The following is a 15687-nucleotide window of genomic DNA, read 5'->3' on the forward strand; positions in this document are numbered from 1 at the left end:
TTTGTAAGCCCGTGCCTCATGCATATCGGGACAAAAAAAAACTTGTTTCAATCGTATAATTATACATTTTTTTTATCCGCAGAAAGCTGTTATACGATAGTAACGATAAATAACTATTCTAGTTATAATCATAAGAAACATAAGAAAATGGTCATAATTTTTATTGACAAAAACATTACTGTTATGGTCCTAAATTTTCTTGAACCTGACTTTGGTACATTTTAAGGATTTATTTACGGATATATCATAGTTATAGAGTAGCTGTGCATCTGAAATTAGAAGGTTAAATTATTTTAGTAATATCCAACCTTTGAAGATGTGAGGCCAGGTATTGGGTTGGCCGCTGACGGCTGGTATGGCTGTTGCGTCGTTGGCAGCTGACTTGAACTACAGCTCAACTAAAACAAAATATTTTGAGATAAAATTTAATGAATGGATTAAAACAATTGTTGTAAACCGTGGGTAAAATTCAAGTATTAAATCTGTTTAAAAAGAAAAGAGTTTTTATTTTCATTCCAATTATAAGCATGCTAAAACATATTTTATGGATATTGATATCCTTGTTTTAATAAAAGAATAATATGAAACCATAATTGTAGAAATAAATATCTTTTCCACAGATGATATGAGCAAAAAAGAATAAAACCTTCACTTAAAAGGCTACTTTGTAGCTTTGAGATATAATAATTGAAACTTAAAATACAAATATTTATTTTTGGTTAGGTGTTAACGTTAACGTGTTTTAATAACAAATGTTAATTTGAATGATTAATTAACGCGTGAAGCGTGCAAATTTTTTCGCCGTCCATTTAAATCTAAGGGGACTGTGACTTTCTTTCTGAATTTAACACCCCCATTGCTCTTTTAGTAGGTGTTTCTTCCCTTGTCAAAGGGGGGTGGAAAACTAGGGAGGTGTAACCAACCACTTTATTATGACAGGGGTTCTGATTTAGGCCAACCCTACCCACTTCCATAAAAATGGCATATGGTCCTGAGTAAACTGTTCTCCACCCCCTAACCATTACTAATGTCTATAACGAATAAACAAAATATATGCAAATAAAGGAGTTTCTCTTTACATATCCGCTATGCTGTCCAAAACACGAACATGTAATAACATCAAAATTATTTCTTTCATTCAATATTTTTATATTACATTCATACATAAATACATTTTTTCATAAACATTTTATTTTCACAGAATTGTTTGTGTTATTTCAGAGCAAATGCTACATAAATAAAATGAAAAATAAATTTAGCTTGATAGACAGTGACGTGCACTGGGTTTGAACCCCCTTCACACACATCTTGCACGACAAAGTGGATAAAATTTCTTTACTATTAGGTATATTTCCAGGGATCTGAAGGGATAATACGATGGCCGATTAATTGATCCCCAATGATGATACACAAAATTACCCCTTCTGTAGATTAAAATTAGTTGTAAGAACGTTTAAACACTAAACTTAATTAACCAACCAATCAAAATTTATTATAGTCACCAAATTTGTTGAGTCAGCGAATAAGAAAACGTGTAATATTGTACCCTGTCTCTCTGGTATATAAATTTTTTTGTCTTTTTGACTTTAACAAAATATTTGTTTTAGCAATGCCATTTATTGTTGAGTATGTAGCTACACTATAACAATGGTACGTACGTCAATCTTAAAAATATTTCAATTGTATGTATTGCATAAAAATATCATATCATAAAATGAATAAGTTATATACTATTGATAAAATTTCTGTACATGCCTCTGTTTAATATATATAATTATAGAATATACGTGGATATTAAGACAAGGGAAACATTGTCGTCAATTTAGGTTGCTAACATGGTCCATTCATCCAGAGGGAGGGGAGGGGATTGGGTGAAGAGGGTAAAATGATAGAATCGTTATTTTAGCCGACTGCATGTTTCACTTTATTAGAGAACATAATATTTCCATTCTCTGTTTTAATATATTATCAAAAGCAACAGCAAAGATGCTGCTTATTGATTGCTGTTTAGCTTATTTGATCCTTTGTCATATTGTTTCTTTCATACCTTTGTTATCATAATGGTATGCTGCGCCAGTTAAAACAATAATGTTCTTGTTAAGATCTTAATATCCAAGATACCCTAGGTGCTGGAGGATGCAGCCGCTAGTGTACAGAAAAAGGTTATGTAATATTTAAAATACTATAGCTGTTAGTTTGCATTCTTTTTATAAAATATAAACATATCACTCTTGGGAAATCTGAACCTAAAGATTACTCCTCACACCCACACATAAACATTACATAGTACATACACCTACAACCTGTGAAATATTATTGCGGTTATTATATCAACAAAAGACATATATTGTATGTATAAGCAATTATTGGAATAGCGTTAAATTCTTACTTCTTGATTAAAAAACACACTGTCGTACTTACATAAAAGAAATTTTATAAAAAGATTTATGGCATTCGAATATATGTCATGCCGAAAAAAGAATAAATTCTTTTGCTATATCCCTGTATTTCTGAGTTTTATAAGACACACTATTTATAACCAACTCTTTATAAAAGTATTTAAAAGAGAATAATCTATATTGCTATATCCCTGTATCTCTGACAATTATAAGATACACTATTTATACCCAACTCTTTATAAAAGTATTTAAAAGAGAATAATCTATATTGATATATCCCTGTATCTCTGAGTATTATAAGACATACTATTTATAACCAACTCTTTATAAAAGTATCTAAAAGAGAATAATCTATATTGATATATCCCTGTATCTCTGAGTATTATAAGACACACTATTTATAACCAACTCTTTATAAAAGTATCTAAAAGAGAATAATATCTTTTGCTATATCCCTGTATCTCTGAGTATTATAAGATACACTATTTATAACCAACTCTTTATAAAAGTATTTAAAAGAGAATAATCTATATTGCTATATCCCTGTATCTCTGAGAATTATAAGATACACTATTTATACCCAACTCTTTATAAAAGTATTTAAAAGAGAATAATCTATATTGATATATCCCTGTATCTCTGAGTATTATAAGACACACTATTTATAACCAACTCTTTATAAAAGTATCTAAAAGAGAATAATATCTTTTGCTATATCCCTGTATCTCTGAGTATTATAAGATACACTATTTATAACCAACTCTTTATAAAAGTATTTAAAAGAGAATAATCTATATTGATATATCCCTGTATCTCTGAGAATTATAAGACACACTATTTATAACCAACTCTTTATAAAAGTATTTAAAAGAGAATAATCTATATTGATATATCCCTTTATCTCTGAGTATTATAAGACACACTATTTATAACCAACTCATTATAAAAGTATTCAAAAGAGAATAATCTATATTGCTATATCCCTGTATCTCTGAGTATTATAGGACACACTATTTATAATTAACTCTTTATAAAAGTATTTAAAAGAGAATAATCTATATTGATATATCCCTTTATCTCTGAGTATTATAAGACACACTATTTATAATTAACTCATTATAAAAGTATTTAAAAGAGAATAATCTATATTGATATATCCCTTTATCTCTGAGTTTTATAAGACACACTATTTATAACCAACTCTTTATAAAAGTATCTAAAAGAGAATAATCTATATTGATATATCCCTTTATCTCTGAGTATTATAAGACACACTATTTATAACCAACTCTTTATAAAAGTATTTAAAAGAGAATAATCTATATTGATATATCCCTTTATCTCTGAGTATTATAAGACACACTATTTATAATTAACTCATTATAAAAGTATTTAAAAGAGAATAATCTATATTGATATATCCCTTTATCTCTGAGTTTTATAAGACACACTATTTATAACCAACTCTTTATAAAAGTATCTAAAAGAGAATAATCTATATTGATATATCCCTTTATCTCTGAGTATTATAAGACACACTATTTATAACCAACTCTTTATAAAAGTATTTAAAAGAGAATAATCTATATTGATATATCCCTTTATCTCTGAGTATTATAAGACACACTATTTATAATTAACTCATTATAAAAGTATTTAAAAGAGAATAATCTATATTGATATATCCCTTTATCTCTGAGTTTTATAAGACACACTATTTATAACCAACTCTTTATAAAAGTATCTAAAAGAGAATAATCTATATTGATATATCCCTTTATCTCTGAGTATTATAAGACACACTATTTATAACCAACTCTTTATAAAAGTATTTAAAAGAGAATAATCTATATTGATATATCCCTTTATCTCTGAGTATTATAAGACACACTATTTATAACCAACTCTTTATAAGGGTATGTGGAAAAAGACACCTGGACTTAACAAAGTAAAAGTTATTTTAGTTTTGTCTGCCTGTCCACCAGTCTGTGACTTAGATTTTCTTGGCTGCTACTTAAGATAGACATTTTTTGTGAAGATATCCTTTCTTAAAAACAACCAAGTATATCATTCTCTTTGTCTACAAAAGATATGATATATTATTTTTTAAAAAGGTTTCATCATTTTCTACTAGCTCTAATATTTGTCTTTCTCTTTTAAGAACACTGAAAATCTGCTAATATGTAAACAATTCTAAGTTTTCTCCGTTTTGTTCTTTGAATCTGCTATTCAATATAACAAATCTATTTTCTTTTTTTGTATTTTCAACTAAAAAAAAGACTTTCGTTCAAGGGAGGTGTGTAGGGTTAAAAAGTTTTACAACACCTATTAAGCTAACAAATGGACTTCTCAACTTAATTTTGAGTGCAATTAATATGTGATATTGTGTATATACCTTACAAAGGGAGGGTAACATTGTAAAGATATCGTAATATCAGAATAAAGACTATCTAAATCAGTAAGCTAAAAACCTACTCATGTTTAGAACTTCCTAATTATAGTTATTTCCAAAGTCAATATAAAATTCAAACTATTAAAATTCGACCAAAATGTTTTTAAAAAAAGATAAAACAATCTAGTGCATCACTTTTTGTGTTTTTAATTCGAGCTATTTGTATTAATGCAGCATTTGTAGGTATTCGGTGATTCCTTATCTCAGATAAACAATTATACAAAAGTTCCAAAAGTTTCCAATTTTATCCTATTTGACACTACTATGTAAAATTTTCGGTGAGAATAGGGAGAGCAGAAAGTGTCATGTGTGACGTCATAAAAATATGTCTGAAAAGGAAGGAGGAGGGGAGAAACAGGATAGGAAATCCCTAAAAGAGATGGATAATAGACGTCACATGTGACACTTTCCGCTGTCCCTTACAGTATGGAAAAATAACTTACCTTTTTAATATTACTTGACTGTGATAGAATACAACTAGTGCGCCTAGATATTGTCGATGATTCTGTTAATACAGCCAAGATATCCCTGAACAAATAACAAATTACTTTTTTAATTCGGCACACCCACTGTATAATTCATCAATGATTGTTGGCAGTCTGTTTATAGATCAACATTTCTATGATAATTTCTGTCAATACGACAAAAAATTATTCTCATATCCTTTTAGTAGCAGAGCTACTATATAATTCACTTTGTTTGTCAGTCCGTTGTTTTCCGTCAGTCATGCTATGGGGAATTCAATTTTCTCGACTGATTTTTTTCAGAGAAGAATCGTATGACCTATGGTCATATTGTCTATACATTTTTTTTGTCCGTATTGTTGCTTTAAAAAACATAATTATTTTATTATACAGGTTTCATTTTTGTATTTTTAAGCGTATTCTCTCTTTTTTTGACAACTGAACAGCTGCTACATAACTCTCTATGTCTGCCTGTCTGTTCATGATTTTTGAGTTTTGCTACTTATAGATGTTGTCATCTTGTTTTAAGACAGCATGCCATGAGCGTTATTTACAAATCAAGTTACAAATTAGTTGGAGGCAGAATAGTTTTTCTTGCATTACAATATCCCAATTGCTGAGTTATTATAAACTGAAGATTTTTCTTTAGAACTTGTGCAATAATCTAATTTAGGAGTTTTCCAGTTAAGATGGTGTTCATACATTCAATGAAATGAAATAAATAACTGACTTCTCGTTCCAAAATCTGTATACTTTATAACCAATAAAATGGCCGGAGTGTTCCTGCATTGTTTTAAATGGACTGATTAAGAGAGTATGTATCTATAATATATCTATTCAATGCTAAACTTTGTACTGTTATTATTTATATCAACATATGAACATCATGATGTCACTTTTGAAGTCAAAATAAACTATAGGAACTGATAACCACCAGTTTCGTCAAAGTATTTTATATTTATGAGATTAATTGATATTTGATTGATTGCAGTTTATAATTGTGTAAAACACCATTTAGCTAGATCTGCTTCATAAAAGCTTACAATTTATAAGTAGAACCCCTTCTTAACAAGTTATGGTTGGTTGGTTGGTCGGTTAGTAATCAACATGAATTTTTTCTTATTTGTGAATGTTCCTTTCTTTATATTTAATTGCATTGGGTTTTGATATTTTTTTTTATCAAATGATAAAAGGCTTATTTTTTTTAAAAATCTACAATCATCCTTGTTTTTTGTTTAATTTTACAAAAGAATGTAATAAAGTCTGCACCGTTCTTAAAAATCTAAATAATCATATTCAAAAAAAACTTATATTTATTAATCTATGTGTAGTATTAAAAATATCCCCCACCGCAACTTAAAAAAGACTGATTACCGGAAAAAAAATAATTCTTCTTCAAAATTACTAATGTGATGTATAGTCCCTTTCTTCCTGACTTAAGAGCAATGCATGTATTATATAGTTTAGCTTTGAGTTCTTGTGTCAACGGTTTCGGAGCAAGACATTGCTCTGCAACACGACACGAACATAAAAGTGAACAGTTGTCTTAATATTAATGTTATTATTGTATGTTAACCTTGTATTGAATTAATACACTTTATAAGAATATTTAGCTGTTTGTTCTTGCTATTACTATACGTCATTTTGGCGCAGTAGTGTAGTACGAATCTACGGCTCAGATTTTCTTTTAATTGTATTATTTCTTTGTTTTAGTTTTGTTCAGGAATTTTTGGACGCCATGAAGGTGGACATTGATTATTACAAGAAGTTGTCCCCGGCGGAGAAGGAGGAGTATATGCTCCAATTGTTGGCCTCGCTGCAGGGTGATATTCATTCCAATGGGGATAAGCTGGATAATCTTACTGGAAGAATGGCGCCGCTGGAGGCGAAAGTGCAGGAATTGACGGATAATGTTGATACTAATGTTGCTGCGGTTACTGGACTGGCTACTCGGATAGACGATTTGGAAGATCGTCTTAATAAGGTGGTGGAGCCTAGTGTTGATAATGATATCAAGACTGAAAATGTGACTGTTGTGAATGAGTTTATGACTGGCCAGCAGCGAATTCTTGAAAAGATTGCCCAGCAGAATAGTTTGAATGACCAGCAGAATGGTTCGAATACCCAGCAGAATGGGTCAAATAACCAGCAGAATGGTTTGAATAACTCTATGCCGTGGCAGAGGACGGCTGGTGGATCTGGAGGATTTGGAGGATCAGAAGAGAAGCCTAAGTTGTTTGCTGGTGGTTCTCGGCCTATTTTTGGTGGTATGCAGGGAAATGAAGATAAGATCATAAAACTTTGGGAATTGTCTAGAGTGGATGCTGTGGACAATATCTATAATGGAGTTCTCATGTGGTGGCCAGCCCTTTCTGAGGTTGATGCGGAGGATTTTAATACGCTCAATTTTTTTGAAGCTGGACTGAGTGATTCGCAGGTTAGTTGGTGTAAATCTCTTGTTTATGTACCAGATAGATCTCTGTATGTTTCGCAGGGGGAGGAGAATGTGCATAGGTACAATGAAACGTGTGCTAAACTTGATGATCAGTTCAGAAAAAATGCGCCTGAATTTGCAGTTGACGATGATGTGATTTTCTTTGATGATTATTTGGAGAGATTTTGGATGACTACTAGACGTTATCATATGACTAATCATCAAGTGTGTAAGGAAATTTTGTTTGATAAATGTGTGGGTGTAAGAACCGCTTGTGGTTATACACTAAAACCTGCTGATATGGAGAATAGACAATTAACATTAAAGGGGTACTTGTGTAAGATGCGGGAGACATTTTTACCACCCGACATGAAAAATGTGTGTAAAGATGCGTATTTGAGTGTTAAGCAACATGAGAATGATAAGATTGATGCATTTTTTGATAAGATACTATCTTTCTGGAAACGTGCGTATCCGAAACCAACTGATGATATGTTTATGGATTTCTATTCTCAAGTGTGTAATGTGGTTTTATCTCCACTTTTGGCTAATCAGATGCGTCAATTTGCATTGGATTTGGAGCGTGACGGACAAGTGCGAATGATAACGAAGTTTCGGACAGAGTTAATAGTTAAAGCACAATTGATTGTTAAAGGGCTACAATTTAATCAAATTTCAGGGTCAATGGCTAGAGGATGTACAACAAACCAGATGGCTTTGGCTAAGACGATGGTTGGTGGCGTTGGTTCCAAGTCAAATCCTGTAACTATTGATCAGGTTAGTGATGAAGATAATTTGTCATATGAAATAAATCAATGTGAAATTGATTTAGCTGATGAATTTGGTGGACCAGCTGAACTTATTCCTTTAATTGGCGCAATTCAAGGTGGTTTTATTTGTTATTATTGCAACAGAAAGGGTCACATGATGAGGGATTGTTTTGATATTAGAGATAAAAAGTTGCCTAATCCTAAAGGAAAATACTTTTTGCGGTGGGGAAACAAGCCTTTTGTTCCTTATAAGACGGGGCAAAAGAGTTTTAAAAAGAATGAAAATAGTTTGGATAAAAAGAAATTGGTTGGTGAAATTGAAGGAGAGGTGAAAGAAGGGGAAGATACGAAGGAAGTGGCGCATGTCGATGGTTTAGGGGCAAGCGATTATGAAGACGACCTTGTAGCGGAGGTCGAGGCATGGAATAATGCTATTATAGATGACATTTTATGGTTTTAATGTTTTGAATGTATTATAATCATAAAACCTTATTCCATTTTCTACTTGTTACGCGGCATTGTTTTGATTTATGCGCATTGTAAATAAACAACAACAAAACAAAATTAATGATAAAGAGTGAACGAAGCAACTCTAATTTTGTGATAATTTATTTTGATGGTTTATTTTGAATTATGAAAAGATAACATATTGTTTATAAGCCTATATGAAATTACGAGATTATGTTATAATGGAAATCAAAATAATTAATTTAGTTTTTGATTATGTTTTGTTGAAATTATGAAAATTCATTTTTGTTTCAGACTGTTGTGGAGTCTAACAGGGATAAGAATAATAAAAAGTGAAAATGAAAAATGAATTAGGAATACAATTTTGTAAAATTGCTATTGAAAAATATTAAATTGAATTTTAAATTGAATTAAATTTGATAAAAATGTGAAATTAGATATTTGAAAAGTATTAAATTTTGATGAAATGTGGAAAATTGTTTTAAAAGATGAGTCAGTTATTGTGATTTAAAGTATTCGATTTTAAAACAATTATATTGCGATTTAGTGATGTTGATTCAGCAAAATTTTTAATGAAGTTTAGAATTTCATGAAGCAAAATTGTTATAATGCATTAGATATAATCGTGGAGAAGTCTCTTTCTATGAAGGAAGGGAGGGGCTGTCTCTCGGAGCTGGTATGCACAAATATGGTGGAGCTGTCTCTTTTGTTGGAGGAGAAAGGGGGAGTGAACATATTTGCAACGAATATTGCACTACCTCTCAGAGTTGGTATGCGCAGATATGGGGGAGCTGTCTCTTTTGTTTGAGAGAAAGGGGGAGTGACCATATTTGCAAAGAAATTTGCACTGTCTCTCAGAGCTGGTATGCGCAATATGGGGCGGTGTATAGAGGTAGCTGAAATGATTATCGGGCGTGGAGCGCGCCATGCGCAGAAAGTTGAGCTGCGCAGAGAAGCAAAGCTGCGCAAGAAAGTGCTCTCAGGTATTGAGATATATAGTTAGTTGAATTTCAACTTTCAAACCTTTTATACATCTCAGTTTAATCTGACAATAATAGTTTTGTTAGGTAATATTTTATTGACTTTCAAAGAATTGAACTTATGGTATTTGGAAAGATTAATTTGCTTGGTGATTGATAATGTTTGATCATGTCATATTTCTTAATACAACTTCTTTTATTGTGTTACAAGTTATTGGTTCAGTGAAACATTTATTTATGGCATCTAAAATCATTGTATTTATTTTAGATTGGCTGAGAAGAGTGTTTTTGGTGATTGGGAGATACTGTCATCATTATTTATTTGATGGTGAGTTGTTATGATTTCATGTTGTTACCATTTGATTACCATTATATATATATATTGCTGTTCGAAAAAAAGTCTTGTAAATTTGTTATATATATATTAATATCAATATTAATTCTTATGTACAGTGATTTTCCATCAATTGGCATCTAAAATTTTGTAATATTTTAGATTGGTCGGAGAGAAGTTTACTGATTGTGGATTAACAAATAGTTTGGGGAGTTTCTGTTGGCCGGAGAATTTCTGTTGTTGATTGTGGATTAAGAGATTTTTGGACGTTTCTGTTGGTGGATGAAATATTGTCGGTGAGTGAATTGTTTTATTCAGTTCTTTTGTTATTTGTTGTAGACAGATAGATAGTTATTTGATAGACAATTGGATAGTTACAACCTCATAACTGTTGGTGTGAGTTAGATAGCTGTTTTATAAGTTTCATGAAGATTCTGAGATGGCGGCTGGAGCGGCTGAAGTCTATGTTCCAACAAAGATTGGTGGCATGGAAATCCTGACCTTAATTGATAGCGGCAATGCAAGAGGCTGCCTGATATCTCAAGTGTTGGCTAGAAAGCTTGATTGTGTGATTGAAGAAACGGATTCGAAAGCAACAGGCGTGCAGGGTTCCAGCATCAAGATTGATGGTGTTGTTCGGAATGTTGAATTTCAGATTGGAGGTCACAGTTTTCAAGAAGATTGTTTTGTTATTTCTGGCATGACTGTACCTATGAACCTAGGCAGTTATTGGTTGAACAAAAATAACGTGAAGACGATATTTGCCAAAGACGGCAACAGGATTGAGATGCATGGAATCAGTGTGAATTTAGTAGCTAAACGGAAAATTGTAGTGAAGAATTTGGTTCATACAGTTTTGGAGAAAATGGAGAAAGCAAGAACTAAGAAACCTGAGATTAATGTAGCTGAGTTACAAGACCAAAAATGGATTTGTTCATTGAAAAATCGAATAGAAATTCCTGCATTGAGTACAGTGGTGGTAGAAGTTTCAACTAAAGGAAATATGCCTGAAGGACAGTTGTGTTATATAGCTCCTAGACAAGGTTACTGTAGCCGAAACAACTTGTTGATAAACGAAGGAATTACTGAGGTGGGAAAGAACGGTAAAATTATGACTAAAATCACGAATTTTGAAACTATTACGAAATCTGTTCCTTCTGGTACTTTGGTTGGAAATTTGTTTGTGGCGGAGAAGATAGCAATGCTGCAAGAGAACAGGGTTAAAGAAGATGTGTCAACAACATTAAAGAAGATTCGTTTTATTAAAGATAAATTGAAGTTGGATAAAGTTCCGTTTTTAAAGGATAATGTTTCTTTGAAAGGAAGGATAGTTGGTTTGTTTTTAAAGAATTTCAAGGCATTATCGATTGATCCTACGGATATTGGATCTTGTACTTTGGAGGAGTATGATATTCAGTTGGTTCCTGGAGCTCAACCTTTCAAGAATAGGATGATTAGACTCAATCCTCATCATGCAGAGAAACTAAAAGAACAGATTGATTTATGGTTGGAAACAGATGTGATAGAAGAATGTAATTCACCGTTTAATTCTGGAATTTTTGCTGTTAAGAAGAAGGTTGGAAATACTAACGAGGTGAAAGTCCGTTTTGTCCTGGACTACCGCTCATTAAATGAGATAACTGAGAAGATCTGTTACCCTTTGCCTAACATTGGTGAGCTATTTGACAAACTTGGAGGAAAGAAGATTTTTACGTCTATTGACCTAACTTCAGCATATAATTCAATGCATTTGAAGGAATCTGTCAGGAAATATACAGCATTTTGTTCTAATGGACGGCAATATTGCTTCAAGAGGCTTCCGTTTGGATTGACCAATGCTCCAAGTGCATTTGTAAAGTTGATGGATAGAGTAATGGATTTGAGTCCTGAATTAAGGGCATTTTGCCTAGTTTACCTGGACGATGTTCTTGTATATAGTATGAATGTGGAGGAACATCTGGAACATTTGAATATTCTACTACGAACATTCTGTGAAGCAGGCCTCAAGATTAATCTTGGAAAATGTACATTGTTTGCAGAGGAAGTGAAATTTCTGGGCCATATTATAAATGCAGAAGGCATATTTATGGACCAAGCATATATTGAAAAGATTAAGAATTGGCCAGTACCTGAAACAGGTAAAGATATTCAAAGATTTACTGGTTTCATAAATTATTATGGTTCATATTTCAAGAATTTTTCTGATATTACAGCACCATTGAACAAATTTAGAAACAGTAGTAAAATAGAATGGGATGAAAAAAGTATGGAAGCTTTTACAAAGACTAGAGAATTGTTCTGTGAAGAAATAAGTAAATCGTTCCCGGATTGGAGAATGGAGGCTGAACCATTTGTGTTGGATACAGATTGGTCATCTACAGCTATGTCTGCGGTGTTAAGTCAAAAACAAAATGGACAAGAGAAGATGATATCGTGTTGGTCACGTGTTTGTTCAACTCATGAAGCCAATTATGCAGCACATAAAGGAGAATTATGTGCATTAGTAAATGCTGTTGAAAGATTTGAATGTTATTTGAGACACAAGAAGTTTATCGTGAGAACTGATTCAGCTGCACTGAAACATCTATCTACTTGGAGGCAGAACGGATATTTTGTTGGTCTCACCATAAGGTGGATAAATTTTTTATCCACCTTCAGTTATGAGGTTGTACATAGGCAGGGCAAGATGCATACTAATGTTGATATATTGTCACGTACTGCATTAAAGGATAGTAAAGATATCTAAATTATCGACAGACGAACAAGGAGAGTTAATATTGGATACTGTATATCAATTGGAAGATCCTAAATTATGTCTTATTGCAGGAATTGGAGCAGAGACGGCCAGTCAAATATCATCCAGATTGAAGGCGAGAGAATTTAGTCGTAGCCTGGAGAAGGATCCTGTTTTAGTTGAGGTGAGGAAATTTATTGTAAATAATGTCAAACCTACGTCCAGAGAATTGTCTCAAATGCCTTATCGTGGTAAACAAATATTAAGATTTTTTGAACATCTGAGTTATAAGGATGGTTTAATTATCCTGACTTCACCTATGCGGCTTCAGAAAGAATTTCAATTTATTGAACGGGTAGTGGTACCTATTGGAATGTACAATAAAGTTTTCTTGTTAGCTCATGCAGATGTTACAGCGGGGCATAGGGGTTATTTGGAAACTTTGAGCAGGATTAATCGTCACTTCATTTTTCCCTATGTATCTAAATATGTAGCGGCGGCAGTTGCAAATTGTGTCATTTGTTTGAATAGACGTAAAAAACCTAAACATAATCATAATATAGAATTTTCTCCTTTGGCTGGGGAAGCTATGGCAGAGTTGGCCATAGATGCTTTAGGTCCTTTGAATGAGTGTGAATATAATGGAGTCATTTGTAAGCACATTTTAATAGTAGTTGACAGTTGTACTAGATATGTGTGGTTGTTTGCTATTGAGGATGTTAAAGCTGAAACAATTATTGAATGTCTGAAGTTTAATTTATTTTCTGTTTGGGGACTATGCGAGCGAATTAGGACTGACAATGCACAAAGCTTCAAATCAAAAGTTTTTAGGGAAGTTTGTTTAAGGTTGGGAATTGAACAAATTTTTATCCCTCCAAGATCAGCAAATTCGAATTACAGTGAAAGATACAACCAATCGGTGTATTCGTTTCTTAAGACTGATTTACGTTTTCAAGATGGAGATTGGGCTTATAAACTTAAAGCTACACAATTTTGTATGAACACTTCTTTCAATCGGAGGTTAGGATGTTCCCCGTATTTTAAGATGTTCCTAAGAAACCCTAAGCTTCCACTTGACTCATTTGACCCGTTAACACGCTCGAAAATTAAACATATGAATTTTTCAGAGTTATTGGAGTGCCTTGACAAGAATTGGAGGACTGGACAAGAAAGAACTGAGAAGTATTTGCAGGTAGAAAATACAGAAAGGATAGGTCGGCCGGTAGCTATAAATTCCTATTGTTATATTTTTTATGACGTCACAACGATTGGTGTAGCTCGTAAACTCTGCTCGTTATGGGTGGGTCCGTGTTTAGTGACAAAAGCAATTTCTGATAGTTTATTCGAGGTTCAACCCCTAGAAAAGTGTAGATTGAAAGATAAAGGGGTGAGAATTGTACCAAGAGATAAAATATATGTTATTGAGAGTACTTTAGACTTGACTCCAGATGAAAAGATTGACTTAGTGATTACAGATGAATGTTTCTCTGTGGATAATACCTTGAAAGTAAACTATGACTTTCCCAATACTTTGAGAAATTTAACTTGTTCAGGCGTTTCTGAAGAGGAGAATAGTTGTGGCGCTAGTCCAGAGGTGGTTGGAAGGCGGAAGGATGGACAGGTAACACCAGATTTTTTGGAGAAATCTTTTTTGGGTGTTGGGTTGTCACAGCAAAGGTCAAATGTATCTCAGGATAATGAAAATTTAGATGATTTAGTTGAGGATCTTAGTGATACTTTGGAAAGTACTCATATTTCTGATAGTGTAGATTCAAATGATATGACTGACAAAACTAAGTTAGACTCTACATATTCTACTATTAGTAAGGATAGTGTTTTTCATGGAGATTATGCCTCTGATAATAGCTTAGTAGACAACAGTTTGGGTGTAGAGGATGTTAACATGGAATCTGCTAGAGAGTTAGAGTCTCGGATGAGTATTTTAGAGGACACTTTTCCAAAATTGCAAAGTAAAATTGTAAACTTGGAACAACGAAGGGGAAGTGTTAAACGAGGTAGAGATGTTGAGGAGGATGAATTAGATAGATCGTTAGATAATGCAAAATTGCAAAAAATGTCTGAGACTATTCCTGTTAAAGGTCGTCCTAAAGGTTCTACAAATGAAGTGCAATTACAAAAATTAGAAGAGGATAGACAAAACAGAGAAAAAGACAGATTAGAACGTTATTCAGTAGCCGATGTAGTAACTAGGAACCTCGCAAAATTGATTAAAAAATAATATTTGTAATAATTTGTATAATATTTGCAGGAGAAGAGATTACCACGAGAACCGTAGGGAGCGTGATGACAAGAGAGGAAGCGGCGGTGATAGACATGACCGGAATGACCGGAATGACCGCAATAGACGAGATGGAGATCGTGGTATGCGCAAGAGGTCACCGGACGCTTGTAGTTCAAAGAGTGGACGTGCTGGACCAGTACCTGTGAAGAAATCCAAGGATGATAGAGGAGTCAGGTACTTGGATATTTTGTTATTTGTTGTTGTGATGCAGGTTTATTGTTTGATTGTTGTTGGTGGTATGTATACGTCACAGGATCCACGGTTAGCAGCTTATGATTGTTCTCAAATAAGTAATGTTGAACTTAGATCAGCTGCCTGTTTGCATGATAGGATGGAACCGGTTAGATCTG

General features: G+C 32.8%; 2 protein-coding genes across 2 annotated transcripts in view; one reads left to right on the top strand and one right to left on the bottom strand.

Annotated features, from left to right (window-relative positions):
• The window catches only part of LOC145323037 (uncharacterized), a 69270-nt gene that overhangs the window by 23884 nt on the left and 29699 nt on the right, over positions 1-15687 (bottom strand). Inside the window, exons 16-17 of the mRNA XM_080165424.1 lie at positions 5295-5379; positions 309-398 (exon numbers count right to left, since the gene is read on the bottom strand). Coding sequence (XP_080021550.1) covers positions 309-398; positions 5295-5379 — 175 coding nt within the window. The remainder of the gene's footprint in view (positions 1-308; positions 399-5294; positions 5380-15687) is intronic.
• On the top strand, positions 6738-8526 carry LOC145322220 (uncharacterized). Its single transcript, XM_080164075.1, has 2 exons — positions 6738-7752; positions 8429-8526. Exons 1-2 carry the CDS (start codon positions 7054-7056, stop codon positions 8513-8515), a joined length of 786 nt encoding a protein of 261 aa, XP_080020201.1. The 5' UTR covers positions 6738-7053; the 3' UTR covers positions 8516-8526.

Source organism: Acartia tonsa, chromosome 6, assembly GCF_053477335.1.
Source record: "Acartia tonsa isolate MP-2025a chromosome 6, ASM5347733v1, whole genome shotgun sequence".
NCBI classification, from domain to species: domain Eukaryota; kingdom Metazoa; phylum Arthropoda; class Copepoda; order Calanoida; family Acartiidae; genus Acartia; species Acartia tonsa.